Here is a 22,175-nt window from a genome sequence, read left to right as displayed (position 1 = left end):
ATGTCGTCAGAACCTGAGCTGCTTTGGGTTTGTCTGCTCCCAAATACTACAGCTGCCATGTACATGACACACTTTACTTAGAAGAACCTTGTAGGGATTTTGTAGCCATCAGACTGAGGTGAGCTGCCAGAGCTCTGTGACGGTGATTCATATATAACTCCAGTTTTTCATTGCATTTCACTCATCAGTGATGTATGCAAAGGTCTATTTCTTTTCTTTTTTTTTTTTAGAAAGTATCTGAATTACTCTAGTTTATTTTGCATTCTTGGTGTACTTTGAAATCTGATCGAATCCCAAAGTGATCGCCTAAAATAACAGCACGTGATTTGCTGACAGTGCACTGGGAATTTCCGCAAAGAAAGAAATCCACCTACATACGCATCACGTCCACTTACACACTTATCACTACCCCATCCACTGGAGAGACAACATGTTGAGTGGGCAGCAGAGCATGAGAGCAATTGTAAATGAGTGATTATAATGCAGTGTTGGTGACCTGAGAGACTGAGTACCACCATGTGACCAAACAATAATGCACAGTACAGCTTGATATATTAAACTCGTACATGCATGGACACTCAGGGTTAAAGTTGTCCTGCCCACCTGGGAACTTTTATTGCCTCAGCCATTTAAAACAGAGCCATTTCTTTTAAAAATATTTAGAGGAATGATCTGAAGCCCTACAGTTTACAAGTGTTTTGGGCCAATACTCTCTTGCCTTAGTAGGAGTGTGGATCATGCCAGTATTTTAAAAAAGGGAGAACTGGGCAATATAATGTGGGGACCAGCCTTGTGCTAGCAGAAAAATGGACTATCATAGGCTACTGTAATATTTTCATAAAGGAAAGGCTGGAAATGTACTGCAGAGAATAATTCTTGCATTGGCAGGAAATGCACTAACTGACCTACAACAACTATCTTTGGAATGTCAGTTGCCTTTGTGTTTTTGGTGTTTGCTAGGTCTGCGTTACGTTTACTAAGGAGGTAGTGTTGCCTAGTGTTTAGAGTAGTGGCCTGGAACTCAGGAGACCTCTGTCTTAGTCCCAGCTCTGCCACCATCCTATGAGGGATGCAAGTCACCTCCCTCCCTGGAAATGGAGATAATGATACTGACTTCCTTTGTAAGCACCTTGGGGTCTATGGATGCCCAGTGCTATGTATAAGCTAGGCATTAATAGTAGTGGTATCGATTAAGGGCCTGATTCAGGAAAAGCAGCCCAGGTCAGCAAAGCTTAAAGTTAAATACACCCTTACGTGTTTTGCTGACTAGAGTTGGGGTAGAATGTGTGCTTAAGTATCTTCCTGACTCAGAACCAGCAGGAGGGAAGCTAACATAGAAGCTTTTAAAGGTCATCACTATCAGCACTCTTCTATCTGTCATTTCCATGAACCCATAAGCTCAGCTCCACTGTATCTACGCATTGCAACGCCCTTGGTCCTCTGCTATGAATGTCGCACATTACTGGGTGATATCATATAATCTCTATGGTTCTTTACACATAGAGTGCAATACTAGTACAAGGTACACAAGGAGACCACACTGCAGAAATATGTCCCCCAACGGCCTGTAACATTGTGTAATGTTGGGTGGTCTAGATTCCATATAAAGCAGGGCACCAGTATTTGCATGCCATATCAAAAATGCTGTCGAGAAAACTAGAACTTCTCTGTCCATGAGGAATAAGAGCTCAACTTTTAACATCCTTTTAATGAGCCTTTTACTTCTTTCAGTTGTTTATTTCTAGCTCTTTTTTTTAAATAGCGGAATAACAACTCAAATGTACGTCGTTTTGTTTTGTCGTCGTGAAGCAGCCTACCTTGTCATTACTTCATTTCGCTTCCCCACGGCAGTGTTGTCTCTATAGATGTGATCACCAGATGGTTGTGAGGTGGATAGGTCCCAATGTGAGCGAATGGAAAAACACTTCACAAACACATGCACCGCATGAAGGGTTACTATCTTATATGCTTAGTAGGTGTTTTTCGAAATGATATATCCTCATCATTTCCAAACAATTTTCCCCCCAAACACTAAACACACTTAATTTACACACAGACTAAATCCCTGCCCAATTTTAAAGGAGAGCTGTGTTTTGGATAGAGCTTAACATAAAAGGAAAAAAGCCCCTAGTATCAGCTTGACCATCTTGCTTGGTATTGTAACTCCTGTACTTTGTATTTAAACCACCTCCCAGGAAGCCCTGGTTTGGGACTAAGCTCAGAGCTCAGAAAGGGATCATAGAATCATAGAATAACAGAGTTGGAAGGGACCTCTGGAGGCCATCTGGTCCAACCCCCTGCCCAGAGCAGGACCAATCCCAACTAAATCATCCCAGTCAGGGCTTTGTCAAGCCTGACCTTAAAAACTTCTAAGGAAGCAGATTCTACCACCTCCATAGGTAACGCCTTCCAGTGTTTCACCACCCTCCTAGTGAAAAAGTTTTTCCTAATATCCAACCTAAACCTCCCCCACTGCAACTTGAGACCATTACTCCTTGTCCTGTCATCTGCTATCACTGAGAATAGTCTAGATCCATCCTCTTTGGATCCACCTTTCAGGTAATTAAAAGCAGCTATCAAATCCTCCCTCATTCTTCTCTTCCGTAGACTAAACAATCCCAGTTCCCACGGCCTCTCCTCATAACTCATGTGTTCCAGTCCCCTAATCATTTTTGTTGCCCTTCGCTGGACTCTCTCCAATTTCTCCACATCCTTCTTGTAGTGTGGGGCCCAAAACTGGACACAGTACTCCAGGTGAGGCCTCACCAATGTCGAATAGAGGGGAGCGATCACATTCCTCGGTCTGCTGGCAACGCCCCTACCTCTACAGCCCAAAATGCCATTGGCCTTCTTGGCAACAAGGGCACACTGCTGACTCCTATCCAGCTTCTCGTCCACTGTCACCCCTAGGTCCTTCTCTGCAGAACTGCTGCCGAGCCATTCGGTCCCTAGTCTGTAGCGGTGCATTGGGTTCTTCCGCCCTAAGTGCAGGACTCTGCACTTGTCCTTGTTGGATGGGGTGCATGACAGTGCATGTCACTATGGACACACCTATACAGCAGCTGGAGGAGTATTTCCCGGCTTGGCTAGACATGCATGCACTAGCTCTGCTCCAGTTAGCATGTTAAAAATAGCCATGTGGCCACGGTGGCACAGGGGGGAGCTTGGGCTAGCTGCCCAAGTATGTACATAGGATGTCAGATGGGGTGGTACTTGGCCGGCTAGCCCTCCCCATCACCTGTGCTGCTGCAGCTACGCTGCTGTTGTTTGCACGGTAGCTCAAGCAGAGCTCGCTTCGGTATGTCACCCAAGCTGGGAATTACACCCATCAGCTGCTGTGCAGATGGATCAAGAGGGACATTCTCCTGCTCTTGCTGTGTGCTACATTCTGAATCCGTGTGAACCTCAGGGTCAGTTTGCGTTTTCAGTTAAATGTAGAAAGAGGGATTTTCGCTAAAAAAGAAAAACTAAAGAATGGTGATTCAGAAAGAAAGGTGCAAGGATAAACAGGAGGGGACAAGAGCATGGGGGAAGTAGAGTCATATCCCTCTTTCTTCAGAAAGCTTCCTCCCCTATGGCCTCAGCCTGCTCCCATTGAAGTTAATCTCAAGAGTCCCGACCATTTCAATGGTATGGGATCAGGCCTCTAGACAGGGGGTTGGTCATACATTTTCCCTAACAGATGGGCATGGGAAGCAATAAGAACAAAGTGGATGTGAGAGATTCAGCAATGATGTCATGCCAGGGCTGACTTTAGCAGGTATGTGGCAAACGAAGGGCCCCCCCTCCCCATCATTAGAGTCTTAAGTGGTTCCACATAGGCTCCTGGAAGGCTTCTGATTTTTGCATATCACTAATGAAAGCTGCGGTGAAATGATGCAGATTGCAGATGTGTCTAATGATGAGCAGACGTACCAACATCTGTGCTATGCTACCCAGTGTTGGAATATCGCTTGACTGTCTCCTGCCCTCGTGTGCACACGTACAAATAGTATAATCAGAAACTGTCTGGTCTCCTGAGGCGACACGACCAGATGGCTAACAGATATTTTGCTCTCACTCCTTCTAATGTACAGAGTAAGCAACAGACTATGCTGCTTTTGTGCCCCTGGTTCCGCTTTGCTTAGCTATCTAGGCAGCTGGCTGAGCGAAGTGATTCCTAATGGAGCCCTTCACGTGCAGGTCACTGGTTCAAAGCCATCCCAGGGCGGTGATCGGGAAAATTGTTTCCAATCTGATGTCCGTTGTGCAGTTAGTTGCCCACGTGACAAAACACAACTCTTTAAGTTGGTGCTGCCGGTTGGCATTTCCAACCGAGAGGCCAAATGTGGAATGTGCGTGGAGACTGACCTATCATCTCACACTGACAGGTGCTCCCTGCAGAACAGGGCTGAGCCGCATTGGCAGGCCAGTCTGAAGATAGCTCGGCCACGTTTGGTGGCTAGAGCTGCCAAGCCACCACCTTTCATGAACACTAAAAAGGGTGAGGAGAAAAGAAACGAGCTGCTCTGCTTCCTCTTGATCTTTTTATCTCCCTCCTTGTTGCCGTTGTTTTGGATAATGGGTATTGACGCTATCCCTCAAACTGGCAGTCACTTCTGGGATTGCTATCAGCGTCACCGAAGCCACTGACGGAAATGCTGTGGCCAAGAGCCAGGATGCTGTCTAGCTTCTGGTCCCTGCCTGGAGTCTTTGAGCCTGATTCTGCTGCCACTTACTCTGGTGTAAATCAGGAAAAGCTGTGCTGAAGTCTTGTAAGTCTGGCAGTGCAAAACCAGTGTCAAGGAGAGCTCAGGAAAAGCACATGTATCCTATCACATGAGAAACAAAATCCAATTATTGATGCTATCTGCTATATGCACTCCTGGGGGAGCTGCCCAGAAATCAGTGGTGTTCTCCCAGCAAGACATTTGGCCCAGTGTGTGTCCAGTCATGTTGCTGACTGACTAATTATTGCACCTTCTGGATCTTGTGCAAGTCTTCATCTAAGTCACACCCTCAATGTGAAGGGGTAGCCCAAGAAGGAAGAGCCCAGAACTTTCAACAGCACAGCCCACGATTTTTTTCTTCTTTAATGCTGTGATTTGTTGCTGCTTCTTTTGTCCTGTCCTACAATGAGTGGAATATTCAGGCAGATGCACACTTACTATGCATGGTGTCTGTGCCTATTGTCCTTAGCACAATGGAGCTTCAGCCTACAGGTGCATCCATAATACAAATACAATCCTCAAATGCCTTGGCTTCACTTTGGTGTCCAGAGTCACCCGTAAAGGCTGATTACTGTGAACATACTTTTCTGGCATAAATATGATCCTTCACAATTAATCACAGAGCAATCAAAAGCTATTGTCAGAATTGCCATACAATGGCACTCTCAGCAAAGAGGCCAAGCACAGAAAACACCTGTGCAGTGATTCATTGGTGGCTAAACAGGCCATTTCAGCCTCCAAGATAGTTAATCTGGTCTATTTCACAGGCAACAAATGCACCAAAGAAACTCACCCACCTTGTCCCTACAAATGGAACTATTTTAAATTAGAGGAAAAACTAAGTAAGTACTTACATATTGTATACACAGAAAGAGTCCCACCAGTATACTAGCATTTAAATGAACCTTTCTGGCCATATTTTTGAGTGACGTGTACAGACACTGGTTCTGCTTCTGATCCACTTACACTTGTCAACTCCACTTAGCTTAGATTTAGACCAACATGGAAGCCTAGCACTTCAAAATTCTAATTGTCCTGCAGGGTGAATTCCATTGAATAACCTTGAGTTCCTGTAAAAGCAAGCAAACCAAAAAAACCTCCCTCCTGTCCTGAAGGACCAGAGGGATTTTAAGGACCAGATCTTCAGCTGGTATAAATTGGCTGAGCCAACAACCAATCAGACCCTGGTCCCTAAGTTAACTACCTAGTTGTTTTGTAGATAAGATAGCTTTATGTATTGGAACTTAACCACTTGCCTTAAATCACCTGTGTTCTTCGGTGCTACAGAAGAGTGAGTTGCTTTTCCTCAAGCATATGTATGGTGCCTTGTGTGACCATCTGCTATACGACACATACTCCAGGACTGATACTGACGCTGAGAACTGAACTCCATGAACCTATTGCAGTTATTCTCCTAAGGCCAGGTCTACACTAGAGAACTAGGTTGGTTTAACTATGCTGGTTGGAGTTTAAAAAAATCCACCCCCTTGAGTGGCGTATTTAAGTGGACAGCGCTAGGTTGATGGAAGAATTAGTCTGGTGACCTAGCTACCTCCTCTGGGGGAGGTGGATTATCTGCGCTGATGGGAGTCGCCCCTTGGCATAGGTAGTGTCTACAGTGAAGCACTACTGTAGTGTTTAAAGGGTAGGCAAAGCCCTGCGTCACTAACACAAGCCCCTCAAGTCTTCCTTCAATCATGCAATGACTGATTGTATTTCGTTATCTGTCAGCACGCTCAGGGTATGTCTCCAGGAGTACAGCTCCAGGTTACATCCACAAAGGTGTGGTTATGATGACAAAGATACTCACAATCACTTTGTGTATATAACTGCGGAGGCTGCCTCTGGGCCTTCTGCACAATAGACATGAGCTGCTTCCATTCTTTGCTCTAAAAGAAGGGAATGCTGCATATTGGAACACTGATCCTTCACTGTTCAGCTGGCCCTTCCCAGGAAAGCTCTACCGCAGAGGTAGTCAATTATTTTTTGTCAAGGGCCAAATTTCTTGGTCAAGGTATGGGCAATGTCTAGATTCCAGAGAAAATAATTAAAAAACCCTCCAACAATAACGATAAGTAAATAAAAAGATTGCAGAGTCCATTCAAAAGCGTCTGGTGGTCTGGATTTGGCCCGCAGTTTGCCTATTGACCACCCCTGCACTACTCTTTTGAGATTGCTTTTTAGGGATGAACTCAGTGCTTCATATTTACTGCTGAAGAGAGTTTACTGGAATTGCACGTATGCTTTGTTTTTTGCAATCGTGCTAATTTTGGCTGTTTGTGCATGACACGCTCCCCATCCAGCCTGTATGTGCTCCTGTTTCAAGCTTGGTCAACTTGTGTGTGAAGTATATAAGGCGTAATTAACCCCCAAACTACCCCTCCCTTTTCATTTGCTTACTTAAAGATTTTTGCTCATAGTGAGACCATCAACATTTTCTCTCCCGCTCTCTTTTTTGTGCATGTTTGTTTTGCATTTTGCTTGGATGGTCACTGAAGTGTAAGAAATGCAAATTATGAGTGTTGGCGTGCCAGTGATCTGCACAATTAAAGCAAAAAAAAAAAAAAAAAGGTCTACAGCTCTTCAGCTATGCTTATATTTGTACAGCCACAGCAAGAGGACAAAATTTGAACTCTGAATTCTTTGATTTTGGCCTGAAATCCAAGTAAATCCAGGAAGTGCCATTGCAAAGCTACATGAATGTCAGACTGAAGCTTAATGCCGAAGGAAAATAAATATATACATAAATGTTCTCTTTAGAAAAAAATAGAGCTGGCTTCAAAATAGATTTTAAATCAGAGGCCTAGCTGCTGGCTCTTCTGAGACAGTGTAAGATGCACAGGCCAACATAAAGGCCAGGGAAAGGCGAAATACTACACCAGAGTCATCTGTATTAATCCTCGGGCTTTCTACAGTGCAGCTGGGTCCCTGCTTCCCAACGTGGGTAGACAGACACGCGGTCGCTCTGCTGGAGCCAGAGCGCTAACAACAGCAGAGTGGCTGCAGTGGCTCAGGCTAGTCACCCACATACGTACCAAGGGTCTCCAGGCTTGGGTAGCTAGCCCAAGCTGCCCTGGTCTCGCTGCTATTTTTTAGCTGCTAGCTTAATCAGAGCGAGAGTATCTACGTCTACCTGAGCTGGAAATTCCGCTTCCCAGCTGCGGCATGGATGTACCCTAAACCCAAGGGCTGCTGAGCGCCTCTTCTTTTGTACTGGGGTGGCTCTCCTGAGCCATCACCCTACTACGCCGGCAACATTGCTATTTTTAGCAAGCTAGCTCGAGCAGAGGTACATCTCTGAGAGCTGAGAATCACCCCCCACCTTCCTGGGGCTCCAGTCAGCTGCACTGAAGGCAACTGCGCTGTGTTGACTGACACTAGCTGACGCTCTGGCCCTCACTACCTATTTTAGCTTTGGTTTAAAACCGTTACATGATGGAGTCCTTTAACTACAAAACATTACCCCTCAGGACCAGAGCAATCTCTACCGTAGCCATCGGCCTCTTTGGGTGCTTTTGAGCACAAAATGCAGAGGGGGGTGGGGGGTGGTCAAGGTCCTCGGCTGGTGTAAACCGGCGCAATTCAACGGGTGTTAATGAAGTGGTGCCCACAGACCCCAGCAAGGGTCTGGCCCACGCTGCCTTGACCATTTAATTCTAAACACTGTGCCAGTCCACGTAACAAACTCCTGGCAATGGTGAACAAACCGCTGCCACTTTTCTGTACAGCTGACATTCAGAGGAGCAGAAAGGTTTTTTAAAAACCTGTTGTGATTTTCTTTTAATGGTATAGTGTGTGTATCTTGTGTAGGGACTAAGTGCACAATTTAGCCAGCTTCCCCTGGGGCACTATGAAATTATAGGTCCCAGGCTTATTTAGCACTTAAGTAACTTTAGCAAAATCCCCAAACAATCATGTGTTGGCTCAGCTGCCCCAAACTCCTAACTAGGAATGGTACAAGAGAGTCTAAAAGCCACTGTTAAGGACCTGATCCTGAGCATGGGGGGGGTCATATAATTCTCAGCCGATTATAATCTTGGCACACCTACACTGACTTCATGTACACCAGCTGGGGAGCTTGCCATGAGGTTTTTGTTAGTGACTTGAATGGAAGCATAATCAAGCTTTTAGTTGCTAAAGGAAAGAGCCCTACCACTCGGAAGGGAACGTGTAATGACACGTCAGTTTACCCAATGTCGTTTTCATAAACAAACAAAGAAACCCTCCCCAGATGTTTGTATAAAAATATCATCCTTTTATTACATTCCACACAATACATCTTTAAAGAGTTTCAAATTTCCACAAGATATTTTCACACATAGGCAACTGCGCAATGCTGGGGATGTCACAGTTCTAGGAAGGGGAGAATTGGGAGTAAAAATCTTTAAGTGATTTTTGTCGTCATCATCTTTGGTGATTTTTATTTTTAACACTGGCCCTCAAATGCTCCTCTCAGATACACCAAAGCACCCTCCCTCATGGCAGGCTTGCCTTGGTGTAGCCAAGAGGAGAATTTTACACAGGGATGTCGTACCAACTTCAGAAATATTACTAGAGGCTTCCCTACCCTATTGAAAATTGTAGGTTTGATCTGAAAACGCAGCAACAGTCTTTCAATATTTTATGTCCATTGTTCTCTATGATAACTTAGCGTTGGGGATATCATAGCAGAAGTGATATGTTCGATCCTGCCAGTGCTACATAATGAAGATGCTCACTAATAAATGGCTTCCATGCTGGAAGAAGCTCTCCTAGGGCTCACGTGGTACTGAACGCATCCTGAGAGGTGATGGATGCCCGTGAGTGCCTCCTGACTGCAATGGGAGTTGAAGGCACTTAGTCCCCTGGCCCCCAGGCTTGCAATCCCAGATGTGTGTTAACTCTGCACATCTCTCTCTTTCTAGATGCATCCACTACCACACATGCTCAATGCGGAGAATCAGTTTTAGATGTTGTGCACTTTAAAAACTATCTCCCTACCAAAGCAGCACTGTGTGATGTTACCAACTACGCGGGCATCTCCAAAATCGACAGAGTAAACTGCCGCATGCACTGAAGCATGCTACTGACTAAGGCTGGGAAAGAGAGAACAAGAGTGACAATCCCAAGAACGTGCGCCATTGGGGATTGGCTAAGACTCAAGCAGCCCTGGTCTCTGTCATGATATGTGCCAACCCTGCGTGCGTAGGACACACTTTCATGATCTGACAGAATGAGCAAGACTGCAGACAGTTAGCAGAACTGTTATCTTTGTTTCTGGGGGCAGAGAGCAGAAAGGGTGGCTGGATGTCTTAATGGGGGGAATCTGATCACTTGCCACAACTGAACATGAAAAACCCTGAACTGTGTTCCATGGAGGCGCATTCTGCACAAATAGAGCAGACTTAATGATTCAAACCACCTTTGCGTGTCGTCTCTTGGTAATTTATATAAGGCATTTTCACTGCATTACTTCAGAGCCAATCAATAGGTGGAGGCGTATCTTGGTTTCCATTATTTCTCCTAAGTTAAAGATGCAGCAATATCTGGATTTCACCAGGCCTGTCTGCTAGTGTTTTGTTTGCTAGATGTTACTGATGCTCTAAGAAGCAGAACATTAGCAAATGCAAAACTAATTGACATTCTAGAAAGTCAATTAGCCATTTTATGATCCAGCAGCTACGAACTTGGGCAGAGAAAACAGAAGGTAAAATAGACTCGTCTTTTGTAAATTTCTAGTAAAATGACAAGGAAGAGGATTCCCACTTCCCCTGCAAAAAGATAAACATAAAAATATCAGCATCTGGAGTGAGGTTCCTTAAAAAATAAACAAACCTCAGATTCAAGAAACTACAGTATTTAACATCCACCTTAGATCTGCTTTAAGTCTACACATTACTCCAAGGCTGGGTTTAACAGATATAAACTAAACATTCTTTATGAGCTTCTCTGTTATAAGGCAACTTGAAATAGATTCACTTCTGGACAGGGGTGGGGTGGGAGGTGGTTTCTGCTACCAAACAATGGCTGTGTTATGCTGGCTGAAGAAATAATAAGACAGGTCTTAATTTTGAATGGCGATGAACCTCTCTGGATCCTTCCCACCATCCAAGGGGGTCTTTTGGACTGTCCAGCATGGCCTGTTCTTTTCATTATGCACCCGCTGACGTTATGATATGAAATATAAACCCAGCCAAAGCTAGATAAGGCAACAAAAAGCATTGTTCTCTTCCCCAAGTAAACAAATCAGTATATTTATCGCAAATGGTATCCCAGGCCTTCCACAGGGGATAACACATTCCCTGTGTAAGCAGAAGCAATACAAGCAAGTTAAAAAGGGGCCTCTTTTAAATATACATTCAGTCAGTCAGCCTCACACACTCCCATGCATACTTACATACATATATTTATATAGACACACACATATGCACGCACGCACACCAGCTTCTTGACTTGCCATCAAGTTTCCTTGCAGGTTGCCTACTGGGAGAATCAGTCTTTGAAAATAATAAAGAGGAGCATTCCCTTTCAAAGTGACATGGGCGGGCTCTCTCTTCTGGCGATCCAAGCTGCAGCATTAGTTTAGAGGTTGTAAAAGAACAGGAAAGGCTGGGAAAGGTAGGGGACAGGGACAGAGATGTCTAGAGTTCACAACAGACGCTAGGTGAGGAGAAAAGTGCAAAAATCGAGGCAACGTATATGAAGTCTTAAATTTTGTTTTTGTTTGTTTTGTTCTTGCTCCTGTTCGGCTCTCAGCAGTGCGAGCTGTGGTCTTGCTCTAGTTTAATTGTTAAGGTGGGCTCCACTGCCAAAGGGGCCCCGTTGGTATAGTGGGAGGTTTTGTAGGTGATGGCGTGATCACTCTTCTTGGCCGCATAGCGGAACCGGTGGTAGTGGAGCACAAGGGCCAGCGCGACGGAGACCAGCACCAGAACAGCACCTCCGGCGGCCATAACGTAATACCAGTAGGCTGGGATGGGCTGCACTGACACCGTGTCCACTGTGGGCTCGCTCCCTGGCAGAAGGGTGCCCCCTGGTGGAGAGACATAGAAGAGTGTTGCTAGGTGGGATGCATGCAGACTAATAAAAAGAAACACACATGCTTTCAAGAGTACAGCGCAGCATTAAGTGAGGTTATGCGACCCAGCTCCAGATACGAAACTTCCTCTTCGGGAGAAACACAATTTGGGTGTCTGAGGAGCAGACATATTAAAGCGGCTTATTAATTAGCCAACCTGGATTTAAACACAAATTCCAGCTTTTTTTGATATCCAGGGGGTTTTTTTTGGTTTTTTTGGAGGGCGGCCTTCCCCAAATCAGCTAGGTCTGGTCTCCACATGACAATTTCTGTCAGGCGAAGACAAAACGTTACAGTTTTAACTGGAGGTAGAGTTTCATAGCAAAGCAATAAGGAAGTTGCAATAGAATGCTAGGAAAGAAATCAGAGGGAGAAATATTCTTCATTCTTAAGGGAAAAACAGTGAAAAAGATCTCTCACCCAGGGTGCCCTAGACATCTATACAGAGATGGGACCATTACAATCATCTAGTTCGACTTCCTGCATAGTACAGGCTGTGGACTGTCACCCAGCCATTCCTGCACCAAGACCACGATCTTCAAACTTTTAGCAAGCCAGGGATGCACAATCCATGCTGCTGAAAACTAAACTACTGTCAGCCACCTGTGTTGCTGAATTCAGTCTGGGGCACTCACTGTTCCTCCATATTTAAGCCTTTTGGTGCCTGCACATCTCTCACACAAAAAAAGGAAGGGGTGGGGGAGGCATGTATCGTTTTGCGGCCGAGCTATTTGTTTTAAAGGTCATGTCTGGATAATACAGCATACATATTAATTCTGTTTTATTGCCAGCCCACGCACACATGCACACATACGTCCTCCAAGAGACTCAGAAGATGCTAAGTGGTATGTTTAGGCTAAAACCCACATATCTCACTAAAGCAGGGCGGCACTAATGCTCACGCAACTCTTACTCAGACCGCTCAAATGTTGCTTTTGGAGACAAGTCATATCTAACTGGGGATGCACTTTTGGAATTTATTGATTGTCTGGTCCATGGGCGAGAGTCTCTGAGGAAACTTTCCAGCTCACTTGTTCTGTTGTTGAACAAAGACATTTTAGTATTTCTCTGGAGGCAGCCTGACGCTCGTCTCTTTTTGCTATCGTTTCTGCAATAGAGGGACTCTTCCCACACAGACGGAGCTGCCAGGAGCATCTTAAAGTGGATAGTTTGTGGGCTTCTGTGAATTGGTGTCAACTTATTATTCAGCTCACTGATAATAACTGCTGCTTGGCAACCAACTCTGTGTCTGTTTTCAGTGCATGCGCAGAAGATTCCAAGGGGAAAACGAAATACTGAAGGATGAGTCCTGCTATGCAGCAAGGATGTTTCCCATAACAGTCCCCCCTCCCCCCAGGTGTCCTACGAGACGGAGGTGGTGATCTATGTGGTAGGTCTGCAGAATTTTGTTCTGCTCTAGCCTACATAGGAGATCAGTTGCTGCTTAGTCACAAAAAGTGATGGGAGTGAAAAACAGGGATCAAAACTACATCCAGAGCACTTGGTAAAGACTGATAGGGAACATCCTGCTTCTTTGGTGCAGGAGATTGGAAACTACCCACACGTTTGTAATTCCAGGCAAGAAAGAGTCTCCTTTCTCAGAAGAAATGTACGTTCCCCTCCTGATACACACACACTGTCACAAACATCATTAACTGAGCCTCTGTCTCAGCAGAGAGGCCATTTACTGTATGGTAAAACTCTCCTTTCACCCTCCCCTAGAGGCAGTCGCTCCAGAACAGAGTGGAGGGACATGGGTGGGGCAGCATGGGCGAAGCCTGTACTGTGGCTGCCCGTGGTGCACCTGTTCTGGGCATAAGCAGAGATGCCAAGAAGGTCTGACCTACGTGAAGTTGGGCAAGTCATTGAGTCTCTCTGTGCCTCAGTTCCCCATCTGTACAATGGGGATAACAGCACGGACCTAGCTCCCAGGTGAGAATAAATATATCACAGATTGTGAGGTGCTCAGAGGCTATGGTAGTGGGGCCATGAAAGACAAGGAAAGAAAAGCACAACACGGCTAGGAGCTACAATAATACTCATGCTAAATAATAAACACCATTTGACTATCATCCTCCTGTCCACTCTCCCTGAGCCAGTTCCTGCGGGGCGAGGGGTGGTATTGGTACCAGTCTTGACGCTCCAAGACTCTTGGATGGGGTTGGCCAATCTGCCCCTCCTCCCCACATACCTGGACCTAAGGGGCCCTGGGCACTGTTGTCACCTCACACCACTGCAGTGGCTCCTTGCTCCTCCCCATAGTTGCTACCATGGGGAGCCCGGTTTGCTCCCTATCAAATATTTGGAGGAGGGGTCCTAAAATCCCCCCCCCGTTTTTTTTCTTTAAATAGACCCATATTGGGATATTCCTGACACAAAAAGGTAGGGGCACAGATGCTCTGCACACAACGGTAGTTAGCACAGTTCTGCGCCCCATGCGGGCACATGTGGCTATCCGATGGCAACGGGCTGTCGTTGGTAGGCAGTGTGCGAAGTGTGAGGGGCAGGGTAGGGGGAGATTACTGACTACACGGAGCTAAAAGGAAGTGCACACTCGTGCTTATGGAAAAAAATTCCAAATGAGAATGTTTATTTAATGTTCTTGTGGAAAAACTGCCTCATTTCAAGCTGGCTGGTGCACTGAGAAAGAGAGTTTACAAAGTGGTCATAAAACAATACCCAAGTAATAAACTGCTGATCTCTTTGGGGTGGGTGTAAAAGTACAAACTGTCCTGCAAAATGACAAATGATGCAAATATCTCCACAAGATCTCTGCTTGCCACCCAGGCAGCACAGAAATGGAAACATACAGAAGTTTTAATTATGGCTGTTTAGCGCTAACTGGCACTTTGAGGCCCAGATTCTCAGCTGGTGTATACCAGCATAGCACTATCGAAGTGGGAGGAGTGAGGCCTAAGGATCTGGCCCCAAATACCTTAAATTCATGCTGGAAAAGAGAGTAGTGGTCTCTTCTCCGTTCCCAAAGCCTTGCTGCTTCCTTCTCCTTAAAATCAAGGATTGCACTTTCTTTAGGTGAAGGATGCAGAAGCATGTGAAAGAAACTTGCCTTCCCTCTGGCAAATGGACCCGAGCAGTTGTTTAATTTTAAATGATGGGGGCTTTGCCAGAGCTCTGTGAGGGTGTATAATATACCAGCGAGTCTCACAGATAACCAGTCACTGTTTCCAAAAGCAAATCCACTTAGCTGAGTCCTAACAAATTTACATATGTCTAATCACCATCTTTGCTTGCTCAGAAACACCTACTCTTAATCTGACAGCTAGATGGGTCTTGAGAAGTAGCAACGTAGCAGCTGCCTCTCAGACACTGAAGGCTCAATTCTGGGTGCAAAGGCCAGTAGTACATATCCTGGATAACAATATGGTGTGCTTACATAACATTTTCCATTGAAGAGAGTGTTACAAACAATTAACTTCACCTCACATAGCTACTCTGAGCTATGACCCTAGATAATGGAATTTAACACCGAATTTGCTCCTGGCCTCAGAAATCATGCCCAGAATCTCAACGTTCATTCAAAAAAAGGTTTTGTCCCTTTATGCTTGCAGACATAATCTTAAAATGCGAATAGTGTAAACCAAGACGGCAATGCCTGCCTGAGTCTGCAGAGAGTCTGAAACAACAGTGTTGAGAGGTGTGAACTGAACCATTCACCTCAGTCAGGGCCCAGTGGACTCTGCAATTCAGTATCTGTGGAATCTGGCATTTTCCTAAGATCCCTTGAAGTTCAGCATTTTTGCTGGAGAATTTGTCATTTTGTTGCAGCCAAGCACCTGATTTTGAGTCTCTCTCCCCACCCTTCTGGAACCTGCCTCTTTCTCTCCAGATTTCTCCACAAGAGGGCATTGATTGGAATTCATGCTCTGCACTGTACCATGTAACTGGGCAGCAGGTGGGAAGCCAGAGCTGGAGGCCAGCTTACAGCCAGGCAAAGGGGAACCAGAGGTGTAGGCTGGCAAGCCAGGCGGCCTGGAGAACAAACAGTACAGCCACCAGGACCTTGGGAGCCAGGGTAATGAGCTGCTGAAGATAGGTATAAGCTCCCCCTTCCCTGGCACGCATGAGGGGAAAAGGAGGTTCTGAGCCCGGCTGCCTGAAGAACACCGTGGGAGCTAAACCTCTCAGGAAAGTACAGAGAAAGAACCTATCCTTGAAAACTACTGCCCATGAATTTCACATCCTTGAGCACCTTCAGGTCTGGGCCATCGCACGTGTGGGGATTGAGGAGAGGGGAACAGAAGGGTGATCAGTTAATGTCACAGTGGATTTTAGGGGTTGTGGCTACAGAGTTTGGTCTCTTTGTGCCATGGAGTCCAGGAGGCCCTGACCACCAGACATGAATTCATTAGAGAAGCACACTGAGGCAGAGAGGTTAACACCCAGGGCTGTACATCAGGTGGGGCCAGAAATGTGAAGAGAAACTAGAAGTCCTAACCCCAGAAGATGGTATAGGGCCTGTGCAGTCAACTCTATACCACCCCTTCCCAGCCCCACTGGTGCAGTTGGCATGGCTGGGGGGAGAGAGAGTGGGACTAGAGCACTGTTGGACTCCAAAGATACCCAGCTCCTTTGAGGCTAAGCCCCAGTGCAACTTAGACCAACCCTTACGCTACTCTAACTTGCTCCAGAAACTGAGCCAGGCCATGGCCAGCTCAGAACTGGGAGGGCATAAAGATGGCTTCAAGCCACCTCTGCTCCATCCCACTCAGGTCCAGTACTGAGTGCAGCTCAGCCCAGAACCAAGGATCTAGACCCAGATCTCTTGCTTTAATTACTACATCACACTGGCCCAAAGTAGACTGAGGAGATAGCAAAGGCCTGGGAAGTCAATTTAGGAACCCAACTAGTTAAGGAATCCCACTCATTTGTCTCCAAGCGTTAACAAAACCAACTTGTAGCATTAACAGTAGTTCTTCCTTATGCTGTCGACTGCTAAAAATAGCTGCAAGTCATTCAGTACATGCATAGAGTACACTGATGTTATCAGCTCTGTTTTTATTGGCCCTTTGTTTTCTGAATGTTTATTTTATATATAGATAAATGCTCTGCTAAGATGAAAAAAAACCATCCTCTTAACAACATCATTTTTCTGGTCTCCCTTATGTTCTCCCACACATCCCACGCTCTCTCCTTTCTTTCATTCATTAGAGCCCTAGATCTAAAAAACCCCTGCATTTCTGTTTCCGTCAGGTTTGTGTGCACTTTCTTTTATGCATGACTTGGGATGCATATCATTGTAAGTCTGATTCAGACCACAGGCTCTGGGACGTTTTGTGTGTGTGCAGCATGTGCTGATGTTCACCCTTGTGCTGTCTACCCACTACCACCCCACCCTCCCAGCCACACAGCAATTACAGCATTTAACATTAAACCAAAGATTTAGTTAGGTAAGAATAAAAATCATAAAGGACAAAAGTAGAAAATAATATGCCTAGAACCCCTAAAATGTGGTCTGTGGCCCTGTGCCACAACCATGTCACAGATACACGGTCCACTTAGAAATCTCTGAAAAATATGCCAATATGGACTATTAACATGGCAGGGTTTTTTGTAGATTCCAAGGCCAGAAAGGGCCATTATGACTCTCTAGTCTGAATTCCTGTATAACACAGGCCATAGTATTTCAACCAAATGACTCCTGCACCAAGCCCATACCTGCTGGTTGAACTAGAACTAGACAGACATCCATTTTTAATGATGTAGAATAACTACACCATCTAACACCATCAGGTGACGGAGAATCTACCACGTCCCCAGGAAAGTTGTGGTAATGGTTAAAAACTTGCTCCTGAATTTCTCTAGCTTCATTCAGCTTCTAGACACTGGATCTTGTAATGCCTTTTTTGTCAGGGTCAGATGTTCCATACCTCAAATGGGGTCATAGTTTATGCACACTTGACTGGTCTTATCAAAGCCTGACCCACTTGCTGAGTTGTACATTAGACCTACCACAGCCCACGCACACACACCAGGTCATTGTTAAAGCATCTGGGTTTTTTAATCTGCCCCTTGAGCAAGCAATTTTGCTGGATATTAAAAGGACATTAATCTAGGGGAGCATGAACTTTGTCCTGCCAGGAGCCAAAGGGATGCACCTAATTAGCATAAGGACAGGTTGATTCCAGCCATCCTCCTCCTTGAAATAGAGATGAGAGCCGTGGAGACCACAGGTCCTACCATGTAACACTCCATCTTGATCGGTGTGCCCAGTCTCTGCATTGAGATGGAGCAGTGCATGATGGGACCTGTAGCAGTACCTCAGCAGTAAAGGAGATGGTGGCCCAGAGCACGTATGGAGTAATAACAATCGTAGCAATAGAACTCTCTTGGCAGCCTTCAGATTAGAAAGTGCTCTTTAGACACCTCTGCTTTAGCCTGAGACTCAGCCTTCCTTGACCACTTTCGCCATCTAGAAACCAAACACTGGGATTTGCTGTTAAGTCACAGTGAACAAACCAGTGCACGTGAACACAGGGTGGTGGGAGGGGAGAACTGCTGGTATTTCTATCACCTCTGGGACACAACAATCAGCCAGAAAACAGCTACTCTCCTCCCTGCAACACAGAAAGCTCTTGTTCCCACTCCCTCCTACTGCCGGCCTGGCCCATCTGCCTCTCCTTTCCCCCTCACCAGCCAGGCCCTGGGAGAGCTCACAGGTGGGAGGTATTTAGCTGGTGATAACCTCCTCCCTGAGTTTCGGCTACTGGGAAGGCTGTTCGTGGATGAGGATCTCCAGCCAGTGCCACCCGCCTCCTACTTGTGCCTGCACATGGGCTGGGGGTTGTGTGTGTTGAATGAAATCGCAGCACTATTGAAGTCAATGGAAGTTTGGCCACTGATTTCAACAGGGCCAGGATTTCACTCATTATTTTTAGTTCATGTCCCAGTCTCTCTCTGAATGCTCTGCAGAGGTTCTCCGCAAAGGCAACAGAGAGCCCAGTGGTGCCTGGGTGCCCTGAGACGCTATGCCAGTATGACACAGTCTCAAAGGCAGTTTGTAATAGGAAAGAGCCCAAGAGCACAGGCTGGTTAGCGCCTTTAGGAAAAGAAAGTACATTATATAGCAGCATATAGGAATGGTCTGTGTAATGGTTACAAGGCTTTAGATCATCGGGCTAAAAGACTGTACCAGCTTCTCACCAAGGCTGTGGGTCTCAGTGGAAGGATATATAAACAAGCCAAATACCTAGAACGCTTACATTAAGAATATTACCATAACTATAACATTAGCTCACTGTTAACTCTGAGTGTGCCTCTTCTAATGCTAATAACTTACAGGCTGGTCCAAACCCCACTGAAGTCAATGGGAGATTCTCTGGCAACGTCAGTGGGCTTTGGATAATTTTCATCTGGAACCATAGATCCCAAAGCACTTTGCAAACTATTGACAAAGGAACGGCTTCACCAATCACTGAAAAGCAGCTACTTCTGGAGTGAAACCCAACACTTTTTAACAGTTCAACGCAACAGTTTAGGAGAGATGGTCAGGAGGGATATTATAACCTGCTGAAAATAAAGGGGCCATTTCTAAATAGGCAGAACTTTTTAAAACTAAGGATTCCTGCTTTTCCTTTCTTGGAGTTTGACAACCTACGCATTCGTTCCCGGAGAGGTAGCCAGCATCAGACACTGGGAAAGAGATGAAAAACCTTCCCGAGAAGAGGACAGCTCACATTTTTTCAGGGTAGAAAACAGCATCCCCGCTGAACCAGAAACGTGTTTAATGAGCAGGCACTCTCTCTGAATTCCTCTTCCGTTTGTTTTACTCTGTAGGTTTTATCAAAGAGAAGAATCCCATTTGCTATTCTTTAGACTAGCATTACGCTATTAAATGCACCATTTCACCTTGTTTCCCTTTTATTGAATGTCAACTTCCAAACTCCTGGTGGCAGTTGTTCTTCCAATTCTACCTCCTAATTTCCTTCTCCTTGCAGGCAGGTCCGCAGCCTCTGTACCTCACTAATAGTTTTGGCATCTGTCCGCTGGAAAGCACCCATCTTCATGCTTCAAATAAATCTCTGCCACCCCTTTTACTCTTAACTCACTACCAATCTTTCTGGTTAAATCTGTCGGTGGTTTCTCTTTGCTCCTGGGTCCTACATTTAAGCTTTATTGCGCCTCACTGGGCATTGCAAAGCAGAGCATTTTATCTGGTCTTATTTGTCTCCATTATGGGTTTCCGAACTTTAATTCGACATGAGGTAGCAAAGCCTGCTCTGCTACCCCCGCCCCTGCTTCCAGGAAGAGTGCATAGGCTAGTGCCATGTGCTGTTGGGAAGGCATATTGCACATTTACCGTTTCTCTTGTCTCGTAACAGTGCACATTATTTTCATATGCACGCACACTGATTAAAAAAATAAAAACCAAAAATGAAATCATGCCATCAGAGAAGTTATTCTAATAAGTGCCGTTTTACCTGGAATGTAGAAGTTCTCACCTGGGAAAGCTGTGATGGGTTCTGCAAAGGGAAAAAAATGTTCTGGTTTTAGAGAGGAGAATATTTAAAACAAACAGAAGATCACGTCGGATGTGTCCCTAGTTACTTATCAGTGACATCTCCTCAGGCCCGACATCAGCATCAGTGACCCCTAGGACTAAATGGGGAGCCTTAATCCAGTGGTTCCCAAACTTTTTAGTAAGGCGACCCACCTATTGTATATAAGTTTCTGGGTGGGGCCCAAAATCATACACCAGCGTCCTTCTCCTCCTCCACTGCATTCTCCTGGCCTTGTGAGGAGGCACTCACCACCTGCAACAACACCTTCTGCCCTGGCACTGCAATCCTAATCCTGGCCTGGGGTCGAGGAGAGGTTCAGGGTGGGGTGGAGGAGGAAGGTTTGGAGAGCAAGCCCGCCCTGCACCCACTGGCAGTAGCAGCTCTTGTCTCCCAGGGTCGGGCCCAGCTCCCCATACTGGATGTTGTGACCTGGCCTGTTGGGCCGCAGTGCCACTCAGTTTTGGCCTGGCTGCTGGAGCAGGACAGGAGCTGATGCTGTGGGGTGAGTGCGGGGTGGGCTTGTTCTCCAAACCTGCTCACCGAGGCCCCCTCCACACTGGGCCCACAAGCCACTGTCTGGGAACAGGGTTACCACCTGGCCAGAATTTAATCGGACTGGACAGTTTTTTTTATGGATTTGCCAGTTGCCAGAAAAATAATGTAATCTGCCGGGGTTTCTTTAGTGTGGGTCTAAAGATTTGCATGATATCACAATACACTGCGATAGCTGATGTTAAAAGTTTCTGTGTCCAGCTAAAGATGCTGCAGTGTTCCCACTTCTGCAGTTTAAGCGATAACAGATCAAACTTGTTGAAAATACAGCAACTGTCTGCCCGTGTATACGAGTGGGGGTTTGAGTCACGCGAAAGTCAGGACATGTGCGAGGCATGAAATAATAGATGATCAGGGAAATGGTGCGAGTGATCGTACTACATGCCCGGAAAAAAAAAAGTTTGAATCAGAAACTGCACATTCAGTGACAATGGGCTAAACGAAACAGACTACAAAGACTGGCTTGCAAAATATGCTGATAAAACAAATGCCCATTTGTTATCAATGAAGTTATTAATCATTACCTCTCTAGATACTATAAGTGGCTGTTGAAGGGGCTGTTGTGGAGTTACCTTGTTGATGGGGTTGTGGTAGGCTTGCCTGGGGGGCCCGGGAGGGTGCTGTTTTTTTTGTTTGTTTTTTTAATTTAAAAGGTGGTAACCATATCTAGAAAACACTGCTCACAGGAGCCCCTCAGTGGAAGCAGGGGTGTGGATTTCACAATATTGCAGAAGCCCCTCTTTCATAGACTTACAGACTTTAAGGTCAGAAGGGACTATCGTGATCATCTAGTCTGACCTCCTTCATGTTGCTGGCCACAGAACCTCAGCCACTCACTCCTGTAATGACCCCTCCCTTCTGGCTGAGTTACTGAAGTCCTCAAATCATGGTTTAAAGACTTCAAGTTACAGAGAATTCACCATTTACACTAGTTTAAACCAGCAAATGTCTCGTGCCTCATGCTGCAGAGGAAAGCAAAAAAACCCCCCAGGGTCTCTGACAATCTGACTTCGAGGAAAATTCCTTCCCAACCCCAAATATGGTGATCAATTAGACCCTGAGCATGTGGGCAAGACCTACAAGGCTGATACCTGGGAGAGAATTATCTGTAGTAACTCTCCATCTAGTGCCCCATCTCCAGCCGTTGGTAATATTTGCTACTGGCAGTTACCAATGGGCCACATGCCATCATAGGCAGTCTGAGATTGGTCAGAACTAAAAAGTTGGATTTAGATCCAGACTTCAGGGTACAATATGCCCCAAGTTCAGAAGTGTTTGAATTCAGGGATTCAGTCATCATAGAAATAGGAGCCTGCTACCAAATTCCAATCTGAATCA

General features: G+C 45.7%; 1 protein-coding gene across 8 annotated transcripts in view; it reads right to left on the bottom strand.

The window, feature by feature from the left end:
- Positions 1–22,175, bottom strand: part of NRP2 (neuropilin 2) — a 122,413-nt gene that overhangs the window by 11,189 nt on the left and 89,049 nt on the right. For 2 of the 8 annotated variants that reach the window (XM_073306535.2, XM_073306539.2), the window contains 2 exons: positions 20,205–20,246; positions 8,944–11,721 (listed from right to left, as the gene is read on the bottom strand). In XM_073306535.2, the coding sequence (XP_073162636.1) occupies positions 11,441–11,721; positions 20,205–20,246 (323 nt within the window). In that variant the 3' untranslated portion in view covers positions 8,944–11,440. Of the gene's footprint in view, positions 1–8,943; positions 11,722–20,204; positions 20,247–22,175 lie in introns of those variants that run through there. The other 6 variants (XM_073306536.2, XM_073306537.2, XM_073306531.2 and 3 more) reach the window with 3 other exon arrangements.

The sequence above is a fragment of the Lepidochelys kempii genome, chromosome 11, assembly GCF_965140285.1.
Source record: "Lepidochelys kempii isolate rLepKem1 chromosome 11, rLepKem1.hap1, whole genome shotgun sequence".
In the NCBI taxonomy this organism is placed as follows: domain Eukaryota; kingdom Metazoa; phylum Chordata; order Testudines; family Cheloniidae; genus Lepidochelys; species Lepidochelys kempii.
Note: the sequence above shows the minus strand (reverse complement) of the source record. Positions and strands in the feature narration are given on the sequence as shown.